The 18433-nt window shown below is 37.4% G+C and overlaps 1 protein-coding gene across 2 annotated transcripts in view; it reads right to left on the bottom strand.

Moving 5' to 3' along the window:
* The window catches only part of LOC103142996 (adenylate cyclase type 1-like), a 39555-nt gene that overhangs the window by 5807 nt on the left and 15315 nt on the right, over window positions 1-18433 (bottom strand). For both annotated transcript variants that reach the window (XM_007559346.2, XM_007559348.2), the window contains exons 4-9: window positions 17785-17896; window positions 4943-5070; window positions 3772-3930; window positions 2652-2793; window positions 1458-1613; window positions 553-750 (exon numbers count right to left, since the gene is read on the bottom strand). In XM_007559346.2, the coding sequence (XP_007559408.1) occupies window positions 553-750; window positions 1458-1613; window positions 2652-2793; window positions 3772-3930; window positions 4943-5070; window positions 17785-17896 (895 nt within the window). The remainder of the gene's footprint in view (window positions 1-552; window positions 751-1457; window positions 1614-2651; window positions 2794-3771; window positions 3931-4942; window positions 5071-17784; window positions 17897-18433) is intronic.

Raw genomic sequence — 18433 nt, 5'->3', positions numbered from 1 at the left:
CAAACCTGCTGCAGCACAACCGACACATTAGTCTTTGACTTTGATTCAATGCCCAAAGTGCTGCTGAAGACACATAGACAATGTGATGCTTTTTATGATAAACTTAAGTATCAATGTTCTCATTTTAAAGTACAATCAGCTGCTCTTATTTACTCTTGATTCTTATTTATCTTTGTAATAAAAATGAAGCACTAGGTAGAGTAAACAGTGCAGCAGTGTATTTGTTAAATGATTTTTTTTTTTCTTTTTAATAAAAATAGAGCACTGGGTGGGGTAAACAGTGCAGAGGTGTTTTTTTTAAATTAGTTTACATGCATTTCTTTTTTATCTACCAAAATGTTTTCTCTTAGAAATGTGAGAATAACTAATATTTTAGAAGCCCAAAGAAAAACATATTTTCAAAACTTTCAGATTCCCGGCAGAACTAAAGTCAGCTTTTGATTGTGACGAAAAAATATATATATATCTGTACTGGAAACAAAATATCAAGACATAAACAGAGGCTCTGGGGCTCTACTAATCTCAATCTTGGTAGCATGTCAAATGCCTCACCCTCTGCTCCCGCTCAGAGCACTTATACATGAGTGTGAGGAAGTTGAGGTCTGCTGTGTCGGACTCTGTTTGGCGGGCCTCAATCAGCCGGCCAATGTAGCGATTGACCCTGGTTCTAGGACTGCTCTGGATCAAGTTAGCCTGGTTAGCATTAGAGCGGTTCCTCAGCTTTTGTGGAGCTGTTCGCATGGCCCTCCGCTGGAATGAAGCCAAAAAAAAAAAATAAATCATTTAACAAATACACTGCTGCACTGTTTACTCTACCTAGTGCTTCATTTTTATTACAAAGATAAATAAGAATCAAGAGTAAATAAGAGCAGCTGATTGTACTTTAAAATGAGAACATTGATACTTAAGTTTATCATAAAAAGCATCACGTTGTGTCTGTGTCTTCAGCAGCACTTTGGGCATTGAATCAAAGTCAAAGACTAATGTGTCTGTTGTGCTGCAGCAGGTTTTGTCAGGATCTAAATATGCATGCTTTCCAATCAGAATATACTGATTGGGGTGTTTAAATGACATTTTTATTCCGACCGGTCGTTTATTTCAATTACTTATGTCCATTTAAAAGTACCTTGATGGTGGTAACGTACATTTTATCCACACCTGCCCTGTGGCAGACTGACAGGAGTGAGGCTGCTGTCTCCTGTTTATGTGTAAAAGTGCCAGACCAGATCTAGCAATGAGGTGTAAGGATGAGGTGGTCAGCAAGTTTAATGGCTAATTTTTTTCAAATGCATCACATCTAAACTTTCCTGCTATGTTTTGTACAAACATATACTTATTTTTTATATATATAATATACATTTTATTGAAATAATTATAGATCTAGAACAATGAAATAATTTTAAAAAATGTTATTGTGAAGAATTCAACAATAAGTCAACCCAAAGCAGTTTTCTTACCTTATCACCATCCTCACAGTTCATGACATTGGAGAACGGAATCTCAGCCTTGAACATCTTCCTGCAGTGCATGAGTTGCACCAGTAAGTAGCAAACGGTTTTGAACTTCATCTTTTTGGCAGGCTTTATATCTGAAAGAATCAATCCTGGGAATATCTGTCACCAGAATGAGAACAAGGATTAAGTCACAAAACCCTGCAGTAAAATCTTGACTATGTGCAAGTCTGAACTCGTACACAACACACAGAGCATACACACACACACACACACACACATGCAATCTTTATCACAGAGCTTAGAAGTGGCTAAACTGAGGCAGTCTAATCCCATAGGACCTCTTTTTAATTTCAGGACAATTGACCTCAAACCTGTTTTAGGAAATCTGAAAAACATTAAGTGTACATTAAAGGGTTTGAGAAAGCGCTACCGGGACTTGCAACATAATCTTTATGCTTTGTTTGAGATCCGTCCCTGCAGTGAGCGGCGGTCTATTGAACACCACAGTTTGAGCATATCTTTGCCAGAGCCATTGCTTTCATGAAGCTAAGCCATTAGCTGCATTAATCAGATTAGTAAAGTCTCTTATATTGCAAAGGGAAGAAAAAAATACTGGGACATGAAACTGTGAACCTGCATGCAAGCCTTATCTTTCAAAAACAAAACTGGCTGACAGAAATAATGAAGAAAGTAGAATGACACACTGAAGCCGAAAAAAGGGGAGAGTTGAACAGAGAATTGAAATTCCCTGCTTGTGGCACATCTGCAGGAGTTATGTGTATTTCTCTTTAAGTTTGTCCAAGTGTGCAAATTTGAGCTGATGGATGCCACTGGCTGTGTTTCTTTTCTTTATAATCTAGCAAAAATGCATTACATGAATCGAAACCAACACATGTACTGAGAAAACCCTAGTTCAAGAATAGGGTTTTCAAATCCCAAGAAAATAAAAATAAAAATCATAGCAAAATCTAGACTCATTTCATGTGACTGAGGTCAAACTGATGACCTCAGTCATCAGTTAGCACAACAATAATGACAGCTACAGTTTCATTGTGCCCTGACATAGTGCACATGCTTTTCTAAGCTATTTTGGAGGTTCTAAATGTTTATCACTTAAAACAGGGCCTCAGTAATAGGTCATTGTAAAACAAAACATGCATCGTACAATGTTAATCTGTCATTCCAAACATAAAATACCTTCCGTCGGTGAGATGGCACAATAAAGAAAGTTTCTATTTCATGCTTCTGGAGAAAGGCGTTCCTTTCATGGCCATTTCCAGGCTCTACCTCGTAGTCTCCATTTAGGCACTCAAGTGTTGATCTGGTGATGTGAACTTTCCTGCAATGCAAACAAGGCAAGTTTAACATAAATGAGGCAAATCTGAAAAGAAAAAAAAAATTAAACTCAAAAGCAGAGAGAAATTATTAAAATCTATCTATCCATCCATCAAGTCATTATCTTGTGCTTAATCTGGGGTCGGGTTGTGGGAGCAGCAGCCTGTGCTGAGAGACCAAGATTTCCCTCTCCTCATCCACCAACATTGTCCCTTCAGTATGTCCTGGGTCTTCCTCTGGGTCTCCTTCCAGTGGGATGTGCCCAGAGGAGGCATTCAGGAGGCAACCCAAGTGTTAAAATTACTCAGTTTCTTGTTGAAATAAGAGTTAAATTAACACCAGTTCTGATAAGTGTCACAAAGTGGTGGTTTGAGAGATGGTGAGGATGAACTCTGAGACCCAGGTTGTGAAGAAAATGATGAATTTAATGATGAAAGGCTCAAACAGTCCAAATACAGGCGGCACGGCAGAGAGTTTAGCACACAGCTAAACACCGGTAGCAACTGACGACAGACTGAACATGCAGCAAGCTAACCAGGACTTAAACAGTTCTACTGGAGAGCCGACACAGACAACAACTGATATTTGACGAGGACCCGACAAGAGACAAAGACAACAGGTGGACTTAAATACACAGGGAGGCTAATCAGGGAATGAGACAAACCTGGGAAGCAATCGACAGGGAAGACGCAGAAACAGAGACTCACAGGACATAAACTGAACACAGAAAAACCTTAAAATAAATATACAGAAACACGGATCATGACAATAAGGACCAAATAGACTCGGCATTAGTGTTTGTTCAACTCTGCAGAATAGGAGAGGAAAATAGAGGATAACCCCTATTTAGATTATACATTCACTAAATACTGTTTTCTGCACCAAAGTAAAAATAAAAAAATAAAAATCTATGCCACTAACTTAGCAATTCTGATTCTACATATAAACACTTGTCAGTATTTTTATCTATAAGTGTACCAACCCTGGTAGTCCTCCAGCTTCCATCACATTGGCCAGCGTCACATCATTTGACCAGACATCATACTGCCATTTCCTGAGCCCCAGTACTCCGCACAGCACTCGACCAGTGTGCAGACCCACACGCATGTTAAGGTTGACTTCTGTTGCCTCTGCAACTGACCTGCGGGACCATGCATAAAATGATTTGGGTGAAAATCTTATGGAAAAGTACATATGGTACAGTAAATATAAAGTATATATAGGAACTATATATAGTGAAAGTACAAGACAATACAGTTTTAATGATGGGTTGCTCTATGTCACAACTGCTTTTTTTTTTTTGTTTGTTTGTTTGTTTGGAAATGGAAATGAAAGAGCCGGACCCTTCTCCACAATTTAAAATCTGAACAAACATATCATAAGTAATTGTTTGAAATCACAACACGTCTGTCATCATCTTTTATCCATATGAGACAGCGTGAAAATAGGTCTATTCATCATATCTGATGTCTCTTACGATGAAAAATAAATGGGCGGCAAGTGATGATTCCTTTGATAAGTAGGCTACATGAAAAAGAGAATTTTATTTTTCTCCCAAAATGTGTCTGAAGTTCTTGCGCAAAGATGCATCCACTGACCCACAAGACAGTTTTCTAGCTCATTATTGCAGGATGTTTGAGCTATGTCTACAACAATTGTTGTTTTAATTAATAGAGCCTCCATCTTGTGCAAGAAATTTCATGAGCACATGCTTCAATCAAACCACCATGTAAAAGCAGAACATCTTTACTTACCATAAATAAGCACAACCTAATAGTCATCAATCTTCTCTAAAAATATACTACCACCACTCAAAGAGGGCAAAGAAAATACTTATCATTATCTGGTCTCAGAAACCAAAAGAAAATTTCAAACATAACATACCTTGGGCAATTTTCTACCTTACTCTTGGAGGAAAAATATGTCTAAATGTTTCTAGCAGATTGTAAATACAGCAGATTTAACTTTGTCTCAATGTTTATCCATCATTTGGGACCTAATCTATCTCCCAAACTAGTTGATGACAAAAGTAACGTTGCCTATGCCCTTTCCCTAAAGAAAAATACATTCAACAATAAAACACAGCTCATATTGTTCTTCCCACTCACAGTGCTTTAACAGATTAAATCAGGGACTATCTAAGGGAAACTCACGTTATAGTGTCGATCATGTCCAAACCCATTTCAACACAGCAGTGAGCATGGTCAGTCTTAGGTTGAGTCAGCCCTGACACGCAGTAGTAACAGTCCCCCAGTATCTTAATCCTGCGACAGTGGTTCTCCTATTAATCAAAAAGAGAGATTGAACAAGTTGGCAAGTTGTTATCCGATATCGAAAAAGGAAAAAGGAAAAAGGAAAAAGGATAAATCTGTATGTGTTTCAGAGACATATTAGTTTTAGGCATTCCTTTTTAGTTCTATATTTTTTTTTATTTTTTTTTACATGTTTGGCATTACTACAAACAACACAAATGTTAAATTTTACAGCTCTTATGTTAAATTTAATGTTTTCAAGTGGTTCAAAGGTTTGACCACAGAATGACTACAACATTCTCAGGTCAACATCCTCTTACCTTACAGTACCTCGGAAAGCTACAGCTTGACAGTTACTTTGTCACACAAACCAACCTAAAAAAAAATGAATGCATTTTCTAACAGACCAATGCAAAAATAATGCATAGCTGTGAAGTAGAGGGTAAATGAAACGTGGTTTTTGACATTTGTTTTGAAAAAATAAATGACTCCAAAATAAATTCCACTGCAAACATGTTCTTTCAGAAGTCACCTTATTATTACGTAGACTTCTCTTGTCATTCTCAATATGGATACAAATGCTCAGTGAAGGTTAACAAAGGCATGTTAGAGAACAGTAATGAACAAACAGAATCATGAAGACCATGATTCTGTTTGTTCAAACAGATCAGGAATAAAATGGTGTCACAGTTTAAACCAGAATCAGCTTGAATAAAGTTTGACACAAAGTTTGTCCAGCCCAAGAATTTAAACCAATGCATTCTGCTTTGTTTTGTATAGAACTTAAGAGAACTTCCCCCGTCACTTAAAAATGGTTTAACTACACAGTTCACAGCTTACATATACATTGTTGTTTAGCAGCTTCTCTTGGGCTGACATGTCCATTTCCTAATCTATTACCTAATAACATTTTTTTTAGACGTTTAAATTGCACTGGCACTAACAGCTCCCACGATGCGATGGATCTGTCTCACTTTAGGGAATAAGGTGAGTCACTCACTCTTTGGAACAATAAGCAGCAGTGTGGAAAGATGGCTTACAAATATAGCCTTTCATTAGAGGATATTAACAACAGACATTCATTTTACCAGGGAGACCAGGTTACCGTGGGCGCCTCCTCATAACCCTTCATTGTTTCCATTAAGGTAATGGGATTGCTGCCCATGCATGTGTAGAGCACAAAGACTCATAATTATGCACACTGGTGGGTACGAGACAGGATGGACACTCTATTTTTAACACAGAAATCATGTGAGTTTCAGTAGAGCTGGAGAGTTAGAGGTTGTTCCACGTCTCGGAAGACTTACCTGCTGTGAAAAGGAGGAAGCATTTATTCTTAGACACTAACCTACAAAACCTGAATGTACATCACGGAAAACTCTCTGGCTGCCCACGCTGTAAGACAAATAATTAATGCTAAATTCAAACAAAGTTCTTGCAAAGATTGACAATCCGAATTAGCTGAAGACATACAAAGACTGATCTTCCAATATCTCTCACCTCTGGTGAACTTTTTTTTTTATTTTTTTATTTTTTTTTTTTTGCCACAATCTGCATGTGAAGCGATTGCGATTGGTCAGAACTTTGTGGGTGTGTCTGTATATGTGGAAAAGCGGGTATTATCTGGTTGCGCAGAGAGAGGCAATGGAGCGAAGCTTTCCAGAGGTAGCAGCTGATCTCTGGTGTAAACAACAGGAGCTTGGCCATTGTGTCCAAACAAAACGGCATTAAAAAAATAAGAGAAAAATATCATAGCAGTCCAGAAGAAATGCTGCTCCATTGTGAACAAAAGAGTAGGGAGCACAGAACAACATAACAAATGTAAAAATAGACTAAAAACACAAGAAAAACTCAGGAATTAGCTGAGAGCTACTGAAACAGGCTGCCAAGCTTGTGTGGTTCTGGTGTGAAGAACCTAAAAGCTTCAATTCAATTTCCATCTCAACTTTTGTTAAAATGTTTGTATCACAACAGTTTGAGACCACACAAATCTACAGAGCGTACAATTTTTTGTTGTTGTTGTTGTTGTTGTTGTATCTGTTTTCTTGTTTTTATTTGTATATATGTTTTTAACTTGTCCTTTACCTCTTTTTAAATAATTAGTTATTTGTTTAAAAAGTGTTTTATAAATAGTTATGATTATTAAAATCAAGATTATTATCATTATCGCTCCCTTTATATACAGTGCTTTATTTTAAATTAGCTTCTGACATATGGTTACCTCTCTATTCTTATTGAACCGACTGCAAGAATCTAGCTCCTAAACAACTAGATAATTCTAATGAATATTTTTGTTTTCTTTATAAATATTTTTTTGTTTAACAACAAATTTCAAGTATGCTTGTATTTTTTTTTTTTTGTTGTTGTTAGAGAGCAGGCTTTCTCCCCTTGGGGTAACTTGGGGTTGGGGTTGTGCAGAAACAGATGGTGTGTTAGTGAGGCATGGCGACGCTACAGGAAGCAGGGAAAGCCCTTCTACTTAAAGAGTCTCCTACACTGTACTTTTCCTTTTGCTAATCTGCTGTGTGAGGTTTTAGAAGCTGATTCAGACTCAAGCAGGATTACCACCGTCATGTGACTGCAGCACTGTGAGCAGTCTGGGTGGTCACAGGCGTAAGCAGATAGAAAAAAAAAAAAAAAAAAGCTTTAGAGTGTAACCCCTATTCACAGTTTCATTTGAAAAGGAAAATCTAAAAAGCATCCTGTATGGCCATTTTGTTGGAATTATCTTTAATAAATTGGTGCTACCATCATAATATTTTGGGAAACAGTGTGGAGAACATTTCACATTTGAGGCAGTTATCATTAATTTGGACATTATATGTTGGTGTATATGTCTTAAAGGCTGTTTCAGACCAGCAAGTCCCTGTCTTTATTTTGTCCACAGTCCTGCTTGAGTCATTCATTAGAGCAAACCTAGCAACTTTCAACAATATGAATATTTGTTTATAGCTAGTTTTTCACCTTTATCTTTAATGATGGTTAAAGAACGTTAAAGTTTTGGCTGTTTTGTTTTTCTCTGTCTTTTCAACAAAATGTTCATCTTGCCTCATTGTTAAGAAGGTGGGTGAAGTCTGGATACCAGAGCAGATATCCTGACAAATATTTGGATATCAGTCTGACATTATTCTACAAGCCAACTAGATTATAGGATAACAATCTAGAGTATCAGATTGGTATACTTGTGTTGCCCTACTCTAGGTGTACACTTATATTACTCCACAGACTTACACAAAGATATAAGAACTTGGAATTATGCTTAATAGTAAATGTCCTTTACTTGTATAGTGCAGAGGACTTCAAAGCGCTTCCCACTACATCCAGTCATTCACACACACACACACATTCACACACTGACAGTAGTAAGCTACATTGTAGCCACCAGAGAGGCTGACGTACAATCGGCTCCACCGGAGCCTCCGACCACCAGCAGCTAAGGCAGGAAAAGTGTCTTGTCCAAGCACACAACAACTGAGGCAGTTCAAACCGCAACATATTTGTTCATATCAACTGGTGATAGACATTGCTGTTACTGCCATAGCAACACTGGGACTAACTGTTTTTTCTTTTTTTTTCTTTTTTCCTATTGTAGATAACAGAAATTTGGTAGCATTGCACATTTTTGTTTTCGTAGCGATGCTGTGAATCAGCGATAAATGCTTAAGGTTATCATCCAAGGTTATCGAATCTCATACTGGCCCATGTCTTGTGCACGCATAAAAATAGAAAGGGACAAACAAGGCAAATACCAAGGCATTAATGCAGGGAGGAGGAACATTCAATAAATGATAATGAAGAAAAATATGAGCCAGCTGAGGGTAGCAGTTCATTTCCTCTAAGTTCCCAAAGGGGAGAGTGGAACACATTGTGCTTTGCTTTTGATACAGCAGCACAGACGACTGCTGTGCTGATACTGCTGAGGGTAAGGGCTTCCTCTGCAACAACTTGGAAGAAATGCTTGCTGTCAGTCTGCAAATTTATGCAGTGTTATGCAGAGACATAAGTAATTACATTTCTTATTTTTTTTTTCATGCAACTTGACAACTTTAACTGGCTTGTTCTTTCTTGTGTTTCATGTTAACATTATTTGATAATTCATAAAAAAGTTGGGGTTTTTTTGCAATAATGAAAGTTAGGGATGTAGGATATTAGTGAAAGGGTTTGTAACAGAAGACAGAGACATTTTCTTATAATCTCCCTCCATCTCCAGTAAAAATTGCTCTTCACTGGTTTTCACCAGCTATTTTATAGCAAATGAAAAATCTATCAACACTTCCTTCTCTCACTCCACTGTAGCGGGTTGGAGCGAGTGGGTGAGATATGTGAAGGAAACCTTGATATATTAACAGATATGGCAAATAACAAATGCTTGGTGTGCCAAAACTGCTTCATTTCTAACTGGCTTTTTGGACAGCTGATATGATTCATAGAAAAAGAAGAAGAAAAAAAAAAAACAGTTTTCTTGGACTCACATATAGAAAATGGCTATATATTTTTGAGAAGTTGGTAATATATTTGTGGACACCAAGATGCTGAACATTTTTGTATGAATTATTTGCCAACAATAACTCAGTTTGGAATAAAAAGTTGTTTTGCAAATGAATTGGGATGCTGTACAAAAGTATAATTCACAACAACAGATTGAGATTGCAAATCATTTGAGCAATATAAAAAGATTAAAGGATGAGGGAGGGGAATACTTTTGCTTTCTTTTTATTTGCTTTATGCACAAATAGAACCAGAACTATACATACACAGTGTAAAAAGACAGTCTTTGTTCTTACTGTCTGAAATTCAATCAGACCAAATGTTTTCTATTTCAGGTGAGTGTGGGTTTCCAAAATAACCCAAATGTCAGGATAACGAGAGAGAAGGGATTGTTTAGATCATTTCTGTGTCCTTTAAGATCATTGGTTTGTGCTCACCAAGATTTCCTTGTCTTAAAAAAACAGCTTAGGAATGTCCAGATAATGTAATGGCTTTTTAAGTTGTAAGAGGTTAATTCACAACATCTGAGTTAAGTCACAGCTTTGGACGTATTTTAAGACGACACCTCAAACTCACTGTTTTCTTGTTCGACTTCATGGGAATAAGAAACAGAAATCAGGAAAGACATGAGGGAGAAAATGGGCCTCTGTAAGTCTCATTTGTGCTTTGGCACAATTGCCATAAGACCAAAGGTGCTAAAACACTGTTTTTAAAAAGAAAAAAAAAAAAATGGAATGGAATGAAAGAAAACACAATAATATTCAGCCATTATACTGTTCAAGATGGATATGGGTTCAATGTCTGTCATTCAAGTGTGTTTTAGTGCAAAATGTGCTTATCGACATGCAGAAAAAAGCAAAAGAACTTGTAAAGATGCTGACTGAATATCATTTTGCACAGTGAAACTAGTGTTGTGCCAATTTGCAAAGGTAATCCCAAACGACCTGAAACAGAATACATTCAGCTTGATTTAATCCCAGGCATTAAGGAAGAAGAAGAAAAAGAAAAAAAAGGTTCTGTAACATATGTCTAAACATATGATTAGACACATGTTTTTGATGCTTTCAAAAGCATTTGTTTCAAAGAAATCATGACAGGACAGACCCTTGCATCTGTGTTACATCAGCTCTTTCCTCTGACAATGTTTAGTGAGGATCTGTGCTTCAAGGAACGAGTCTCTGTTTTGAAAGAAAGGTGTGCTCCTTTCCCTCGGTTAAGTATGACTTTGTATCTTAACAGTAGGTCCATCTTTGTTCTTTTATTTTAGTTTTCTTTTTGATCCATCCAATCTTATTTCATCCAACAGCTTTTCTCACTCATTGTAAGACAGTCCAGTTGCCAGTAAGATGGGGTCTTTTTAACCTGCTTTGTTATTTTCCTGATCTGTTCTAAAACCAAATACCGAATTCATCCTAATTTTCAAGAAACATCAATATATAGATTTTTAAAGATTTTATAGCTGAACAAAAATGTTTTATATTTAAACGTATTAATTATGGTATGAAACAATCAATCAATGATCTATCAGTCATTGACTGATTTAATCTATCAGTTGAAAATGTAAAGAGTATGGCACAATCAAGATATGGCAATTCATGCTAACTAATGATAATTTTAATTTAAAAAAAATGATCAAATGCATTTTGGTCCTGTTGTTGAGGATCCAAATGCAGAGATGAGGACCAGACAGGAATGTTGAATTAAAGACCTTAAGAAGTTGAAAACAAGGAACAGCTCGGCAACAGCAGCCTGGAGAAACATGGCGTCTGATAATGATGCAAGTGAACAAAGGAATATTTATGAACTACTGAAGAATTTAATGAATGCTCTATAGGCGGCGAGGAAGAGAGTAAGCTGAGCCACTGAAGGAAGAAACTAAAACCGGTAAACTGAAACATACAATACACAGAAATAGACTGAAGCATATAATGCTAAATGACCAAAATTACAGGTTGTGTCACGGGTTGAATTAGAACAGGCTGATGGAAACCATAGCTGCTATAAAGTTCAGGTGGGAGAATCTCTTGAAAGGAGAACTATTACTTGTGTGCGCTACAAATCTAGCTTGTCTGGAGGAGTAGCAAGAGTTGTAGTTTTCAGTTTGCCACAAGCCACATAAAAAGTACGTCTGCACATAGTATGTGTCCCTTTCCTCCCACTTCACAACTAATGGCTGCTTTGTGTTGTTCCATCACGTAAAATACAAATGGTACATTGGACTTTATGGCTGAAAGCATTCAAGGAGTATGAATACGGTTAGCTTTGTCTATATTTCTGAGGAAATATTTAACTGAGCAGTTTCTTTCTTCGTAAAATACACAACCTTTCGACAAATAGATACTTGTACTTTATGATGAGCTTCAAAACAAAAGTCCAAGCTTGGACTCCGCATATTCCATGCATCAAATGAGATTATGGCACAGGCTGCTTCCTATTTAGGAAGGTTGAGGAAAAACCCTGATCGAAATTGTTAAATGATCCTTTTGTCACCTGAGAATGATTGGTTCTTTTGATTGTTTTTTTCACATAGATAGAAACAAAATCTGAATTTTGACCAAAAGTCGGTGGCTCTAATCCTCTTTCATATTTTTCACATTAAAAAAAAATTTGAATAAAAAAATATATAAATCTTATTCATTTATCTGTAGTTTTGAATTTATTAAATGGAAAATGTCTCTGGCACAATACTCCTTCTTTTGGCAGAAATGAGCAATAAGGTTAAGTCTCAGTGGTGTCAAGCATTTCCCTTTAATTGCAAGCACATTACACAAATTAATTTGTGAAAACAATTGAATGGCATGCTACCTGAGGATGTTACATTTAGTGTGTCTGTGGAAAAGCTGGCTCAGGTGATATTTCGCCTAAATTTGCTTTGTGTGACGAACGATGTTAGCTCAAGGTGCCTCGCGTTGCAATTACTGCAACACAAACTCATTGTCAGGGCGTTTTTTCTTAGAGGCATTTATCCTACTTACTCTGCTGTCAAGGATCCAAGCTGGCTTATTTGTTTTGGGTTTTGCTTCAGACTACAGTTTTAAGTACGCAGACATCTGAGGGGAAACAGCAGGATTGGTGAGTGATTCTTGCATCTGCTCATGAGACAAACAAGACAGGATTATTTGGCTGTGCATAAGCCCAGGTTTTGTTTTCTGGAAGGCAGCTGTCACCATTTGGACAGTGAATACTTCCTGTCCTTAAATTAAGGGCAATGAAACTACGGCTAAAACCAGATATTGAGATACACAAGTTGTTCCCACCTCCCCCGTCACTTAGACTAAACTTTACCTTTTTAAGGTTTATTTGAAATACAAAAGGGTCACAGAAAATATTTATTCTGTTTTCAGGTCAGAATGTGAGGAAAAGGGTTATGTGTCTATTTATGCAAAGTGTGTATAAGTTTTGCCTGTGTATTTGTTCCACTATCTTAGCAGACTTATGATGTTTTCATATAAATATACTTGCCTCTATGTTGTTTTAACTAATGAAATCATTACCAAAACACTTTTTTATTGTCCTGATAATTTTACGTCAAACAATTCTTTCAAATGATTAGACATACTTCACCAATGTTTTGTTAAAGTAAGAGAGAAAGCTTTTTCTTCAAAGTTTTTTCTTATATTTGAAGTAAAACCAGATTTGACTTTAGGCCCTGATGAAGCATTTAAAGTGCAGCGTGCTTATTGGGAAATATGCTGTGAGCTTTCACAGTCATATATGAGGGAACTAAAACAAATCTCTCACTTGCGAAGAAAGTGAGAGACAGTAGATAAATCCATCATTGAGCCATTCTAAAAATGGAAACATGAAAAGCAAAGAGAGTGCAGAGAACCACAGGGCTTAAAAGACACAGTTGAAGGAAGTAGGCTGCTGCATGTCAATCAAAAAGCTGAGAAACAAGGAGCGGAGGAGTCTGAAAGCTGTGATGCAGGGAGGTGTTGCAAGAGGAGAGAAAAGAGGGACAAGAATAAAAAGCTTTGTGAAACTCCGCCAGGGAAATAGCAATGGTATACTGTGTGCACGAACACACCAAGGCTCGTCTAGTTCAGAGCTATTAATGTTACATAGCGCACCGGACAGACTGTTTGAAACACAACCAGCTCGAAGTGTTTATAGAGAGAAGGGGGGTCTCATAAAAAAACAACTGGTGTGAAAAATGACATTTATGTCTTTAAAATAAATTTAAAAAATCACATCCACATATGATTAAAAGAGTGGATTTCTACATAAATGATCACTTCAGAAATGTCCAACAAAAGTTTTTTTTTTTTTTTTTTCTTGTTTTATGGTACTATAGCAGTCACAGCTTTGCTTGTCTTGCTATGTACAAAAGGCTGGAGTATCTCAAAACATTCTTTAGCTGAACCCAAATATGAATGAATGAAGCACATTCTATGAAATATTAAGTTCTGTTGTGCATATGGACTGCGTTTCTCTTGTGTGATGCTCCTCCATATAATGTTCCTTTTTAATAATCAGAATATCATTGAACAGTTAATATATTCATTAATTCAACTGACAATGTAAAACATTTATGTTACACGGGTTCATTACACACAGAGAGATGTAGTTCAAGCATTGTTATTCTTAATTTTCATGATGAAAAAAAGCAATTTAATAGAAAAATGTCAGCCTGTTGCAAACATGTCTGGTTTCACTTTCTGTCCTAAAATAAATTAACTTTTCAAAATGATTGTAATTTGCCTGAAAATGGTATGTTGGGATGAAAAGCATATATGTTACAGTATGTTTTACAGTTAGAGAGTTAGTTACTTTTGCAAGCTTGTGAAAGAGTGGACAAGCTTGAGGATCTTCTACTTTGATCAGAAAATAAAGCAATGTCTGTAAAGTCAAACATTCTGCACGAATCATTTCTGACAATGCAACTGCACAGTGAAGTATGAGATTAAGTAACAATATGGTATATTTCAACGTATCCCAAAAACTAAGAGAAGTTTAGATGTGGTAATTCTCGTTAAAACTGCTGGAGTTAGGTTTTGCATTCAAATAAAAGATAACCACATACTGTACTTTAAGACCACTTGCTCCAAAGGTAGACTGCTACGAGTTGCAATTTTGAGGTCAGACTGAGTCCCGTAGAATGCATTGTAGATGCTTAATATGCATTTTAAGCATAGTGCTTAAAATGTGTTTCAAACACAGAAACACAGCTGTCTCTGTGTTTGGCTTGCTTATTACACTGTATCAGTGCAATTAGTTATCAATCCAAGTATTTCCTTTTATGTCTTCCTACTCCTAGGCTTTGTAGTGATTTCAGTAAAAACAACATATACCTAATTGACTTTAAAAATATATATATATGCAAGAGGACGCAAAGTCAAGTGTGAGGAGATCAAAGTAACAACAGGTTTTGCTGAGTAGCAACAAGAGCACAAAATAGTATAAGAGCTCTGGTGCAAACATCTGCACTGCCACACTTAGACGAGCTTTTCTTTATAGAAATGTGGTAACCAGGCATTAAAGAGTACGTTGCATATCAGTGAACAGAGTCCGCACTGTATCTGTACCAATGAGCATCTTTTCATTTAAACTGGGTCACTACCAAACACAGAACATCCCTTTGAGAGGGCCTGTTAAGGAAACTAAATAGCATTGTACAAGAGAGGTCATGAGAAAAGTTATGGGTGAGCTTAAAGCATTAAGTTTGAAAAACAGTTGTGCAGGCACAGAGCAATAGTCAATCCATCAACCAAAAATATGGTGCAACACAACTAATCTAAACCAAAATAAGGCGACGAGTCAGGTAAGGAGAAACATGATTAGAGAAGCATGTATGAAGGCCATGGTGACTTTCAGGGAGCTGTAGAGATACAAAGCTCAGGAGGGAGGATCTGTTCTTAAACTATTTGTTATGCACTCCATAAATTTGTCAAGTAGCAAAATCCAAACCCACAAAAGAAAGGAAGTTATAAGAGGTGTCTCAGCATCACAAGCCATGTTGGGAACTCAATAATAGAGGAAGAGGATTATTTGATTAGATTAGACTTTCTGGCCAACATGTAATATGCAATGTCGGGCAGACAACTAAAACTGAACATCTAATGTAAACATGGAGGAGACGGTGATGTTGTGGGGGCTACTTGTCATTAACTGTGACAGGGGAAACTAGTCAGAGTGGATAGGAATATAGGTGACATGGCAATCCTAGAAGAATAACTGTTAGAGGCTGCGAAACACTTGAGATCGCGGCAGAGATTTAGATCAAAGCATATTTACTTGTTAGAAAGGGGCAGTCAAATCCCACTTTGAAACTCACAAGCACTTTGGCACCGAAAAGCTTCTTAAAACAAGTGAGAAACATGGAAATGGCACACTTGGATTGAAAGAGAAATTTACGCGTGGTGCATTCAGTCCTAATTAGTTAAGAGCTGGCAGAGACAACATCAGAGCCTGAAGAGGTGTCAGTAATGAACCTGTTCACTCTGGTGGCAGGAAAACGTGTCTAAATGCAGGCTAATGAAGCTTTGTGTGTCACTTTTCTAACATGCGGTGTGAGTTTGGAAGGAAATATAATTATTTGTTAAGGCAACAAGGTTTGCATTTTCTCCCTGTGCCAGGAAGATATATAAAAAAAAGGTGGATGATTTGTGTTAAGTCTTTCTGAATCACAAAAAAAATATTTAGTAAGCTTTGATGTGGAGGTTGTGTCGATTTTTTTGGGGAAAAAAAAAAAGTAATAAATTTACTGTCCGTCGTTGTTTACAGGGGGAGTGATGCTGAGGTTGGACTCAGGGCAAGAATTCAGATAATGCCTAGCTTAGATTCATTCATGTTAAAAAATTTAGAGAGAGAGAGAGGAGAAGAGCAGACTTGGTCTGCTACATCACCAGCACTACAGGAGAACACTGTGTTCCTGGCCCGCTTCCCATGCAGCTTGACAAGTCCAAAGAGTGGACAGGTGGTGTGGGGATGGTGCTGGAATCGTACCATGAGATGATGCCCAGTGGCCATGTGGCATCGCCCGCTCTTCGTATGGGACGAAAAAGAGTTTGCGTGCCCAAAGTGACCACGGCTATGAGTCACTGGCATTGCCACTTCCTGCCAAAGTGGATAAGAATGACTGTGGCTTTGGGTCAGGGCAAGTTTAATAGCTGGGGACAAGTCTTTCAGGACACTATAACGCTATAAGCTAGCTGCCAAGTCCTGGATGCAGCCATCTATTCAAATGTGCAACTAGTAGTATCAAAACAGCTTGGAAATCTAAAGATGCAACTGCCTTGTTTTAGTTTTTTTTTTTTTTTTTTTAATGAAAGCATAAAAAATTGACTCTAAAGCTAAAAAAAAACTGCAGCAGGAAGAAACCAAAATAGAGGTAAATCAAATTGTTTTTAAGGACCCAAAAGAAACAGCAAATAGCTACATCCCTGAAACAACTTATTCACAATTTATTACAAAAATAATGACAGCAATAACTGACAACAAAACTCCTGTCTTTTTTTTAGCTAGTCCTAAATTTGAACCTACAAACAAGCAAGTCAAAAATAGAAGTTCCCGACAGGGCCAAAGAAAACCCTTCTGTAAAAGCAAAAAAAAAAAAAAAAGAGGTTTGCTGCAATCCTCCAGATTAATGGATTTGACAAAGCCATGTGAACTGCAGGTTATGGAATCACATGGATGCTATCTCAGCCCAATCCACATCTCAAAAATAAAATTTAAAAAATCTAATTATAAAAACCTCTGTGCTATTCTATTAAACGGGCTACAGTGGAAAACAAATTAATAAGAGCAGTACAAGTTTTTTGCTTAAAAAAATGGTCAGATGAGTTGTCAACCCTGACCCATAACCCACAAAGTGAAATATTAACAGATTGGACTGCTGAAATCTTTTCCTCATCCATAACAAGAGCAACTAGAGATGAGTATAACTCATCTCCCCTGCTATCCGCTCTATTCAGTTCATTCACACAAGAGAGGAGGCAAGCTTTAGCCATGGGTAAATCTGGCTGAGATTAAAGAGGTCTGTCAACTCTTCCTCAAATGAAGCACTGGATAATCATATTAGGCATCATATGGGCTTCCAATATTCACTGTGACATCATGCTAAGCTACAGGAGTGTGCCAATAGCCTGTGGCTAAAGAGAGCCACGAGCTCACATACATGCACGCACACACACACATACAGTCATTGCTGTGTCAGAGTTTGGACAAAGCACTCTTTGCACAGTGAGTGTTGCTTTGAATGCCAACAGTGACTATAATTGAGGGAATATGGCTGCAAGGAAGGAAGGCAGACTCACCGTGGCAAGCTCATCAAACTTTCCAAACAGCTCATTTAGCAGCTTAACCAGTTCCTGAGCTGTGCACTGAGAGGCCAGGCTGGTGAAACCAACTATATCTGCAAAAAGAATGCTGCAACAGAGAAAGAGAGGGACAAAATGAAGTCAGTATTGGTTATCTATAATAGGATCATACAGTATTAAAGAAATCAATCACTGTTCTTGACAGGAATAGCAAAATTTAGAATTTTGCACATGGATCGGGGGGGAAAGGGGAGGGAGACACCAGCATCCACATGGATAACCTTCGAAGAAATGGAAAAGAATGAAAAGAAGGAGACAGACAGAATCAGTTTCATTCTCCAACTGACAGGCAGCGCATGCAGTCAAGCAGAGCAAATTAAAAAAAGCAGCAGGAGCATCTCATGGGGATCCGAGACATGGCCTGTTAGGAGCTGCAGGGTAGTCATTCTAAGACATCGTGCAACAGTAAAGGGGCTGTCGCTGTTTTCAAGGGAACTTCATTTTCAATCTTAGCAGGCTGCATGTAAGACTGAAGCTGACTAAGGAAAAGGCTGCGTGAAAAGGAAGAATCAAAGTCCATAATCAAATGACAAATGTAGCACAAAGTAATATTTGGTCCACTGACAGCATTTGGAAATAGTTCAAA

Source organism: Poecilia formosa, unplaced genomic scaffold (genome assembly GCF_000485575.1).
Source record: "Poecilia formosa unplaced genomic scaffold, Poecilia_formosa-5.1.2 Scaffold104, whole genome shotgun sequence".
In the NCBI taxonomy this organism is placed as follows: domain Eukaryota; kingdom Metazoa; phylum Chordata; class Actinopteri; order Cyprinodontiformes; family Poeciliidae; genus Poecilia; species Poecilia formosa.
This window is presented reverse-complemented; position numbering and strand designations above follow the sequence as displayed.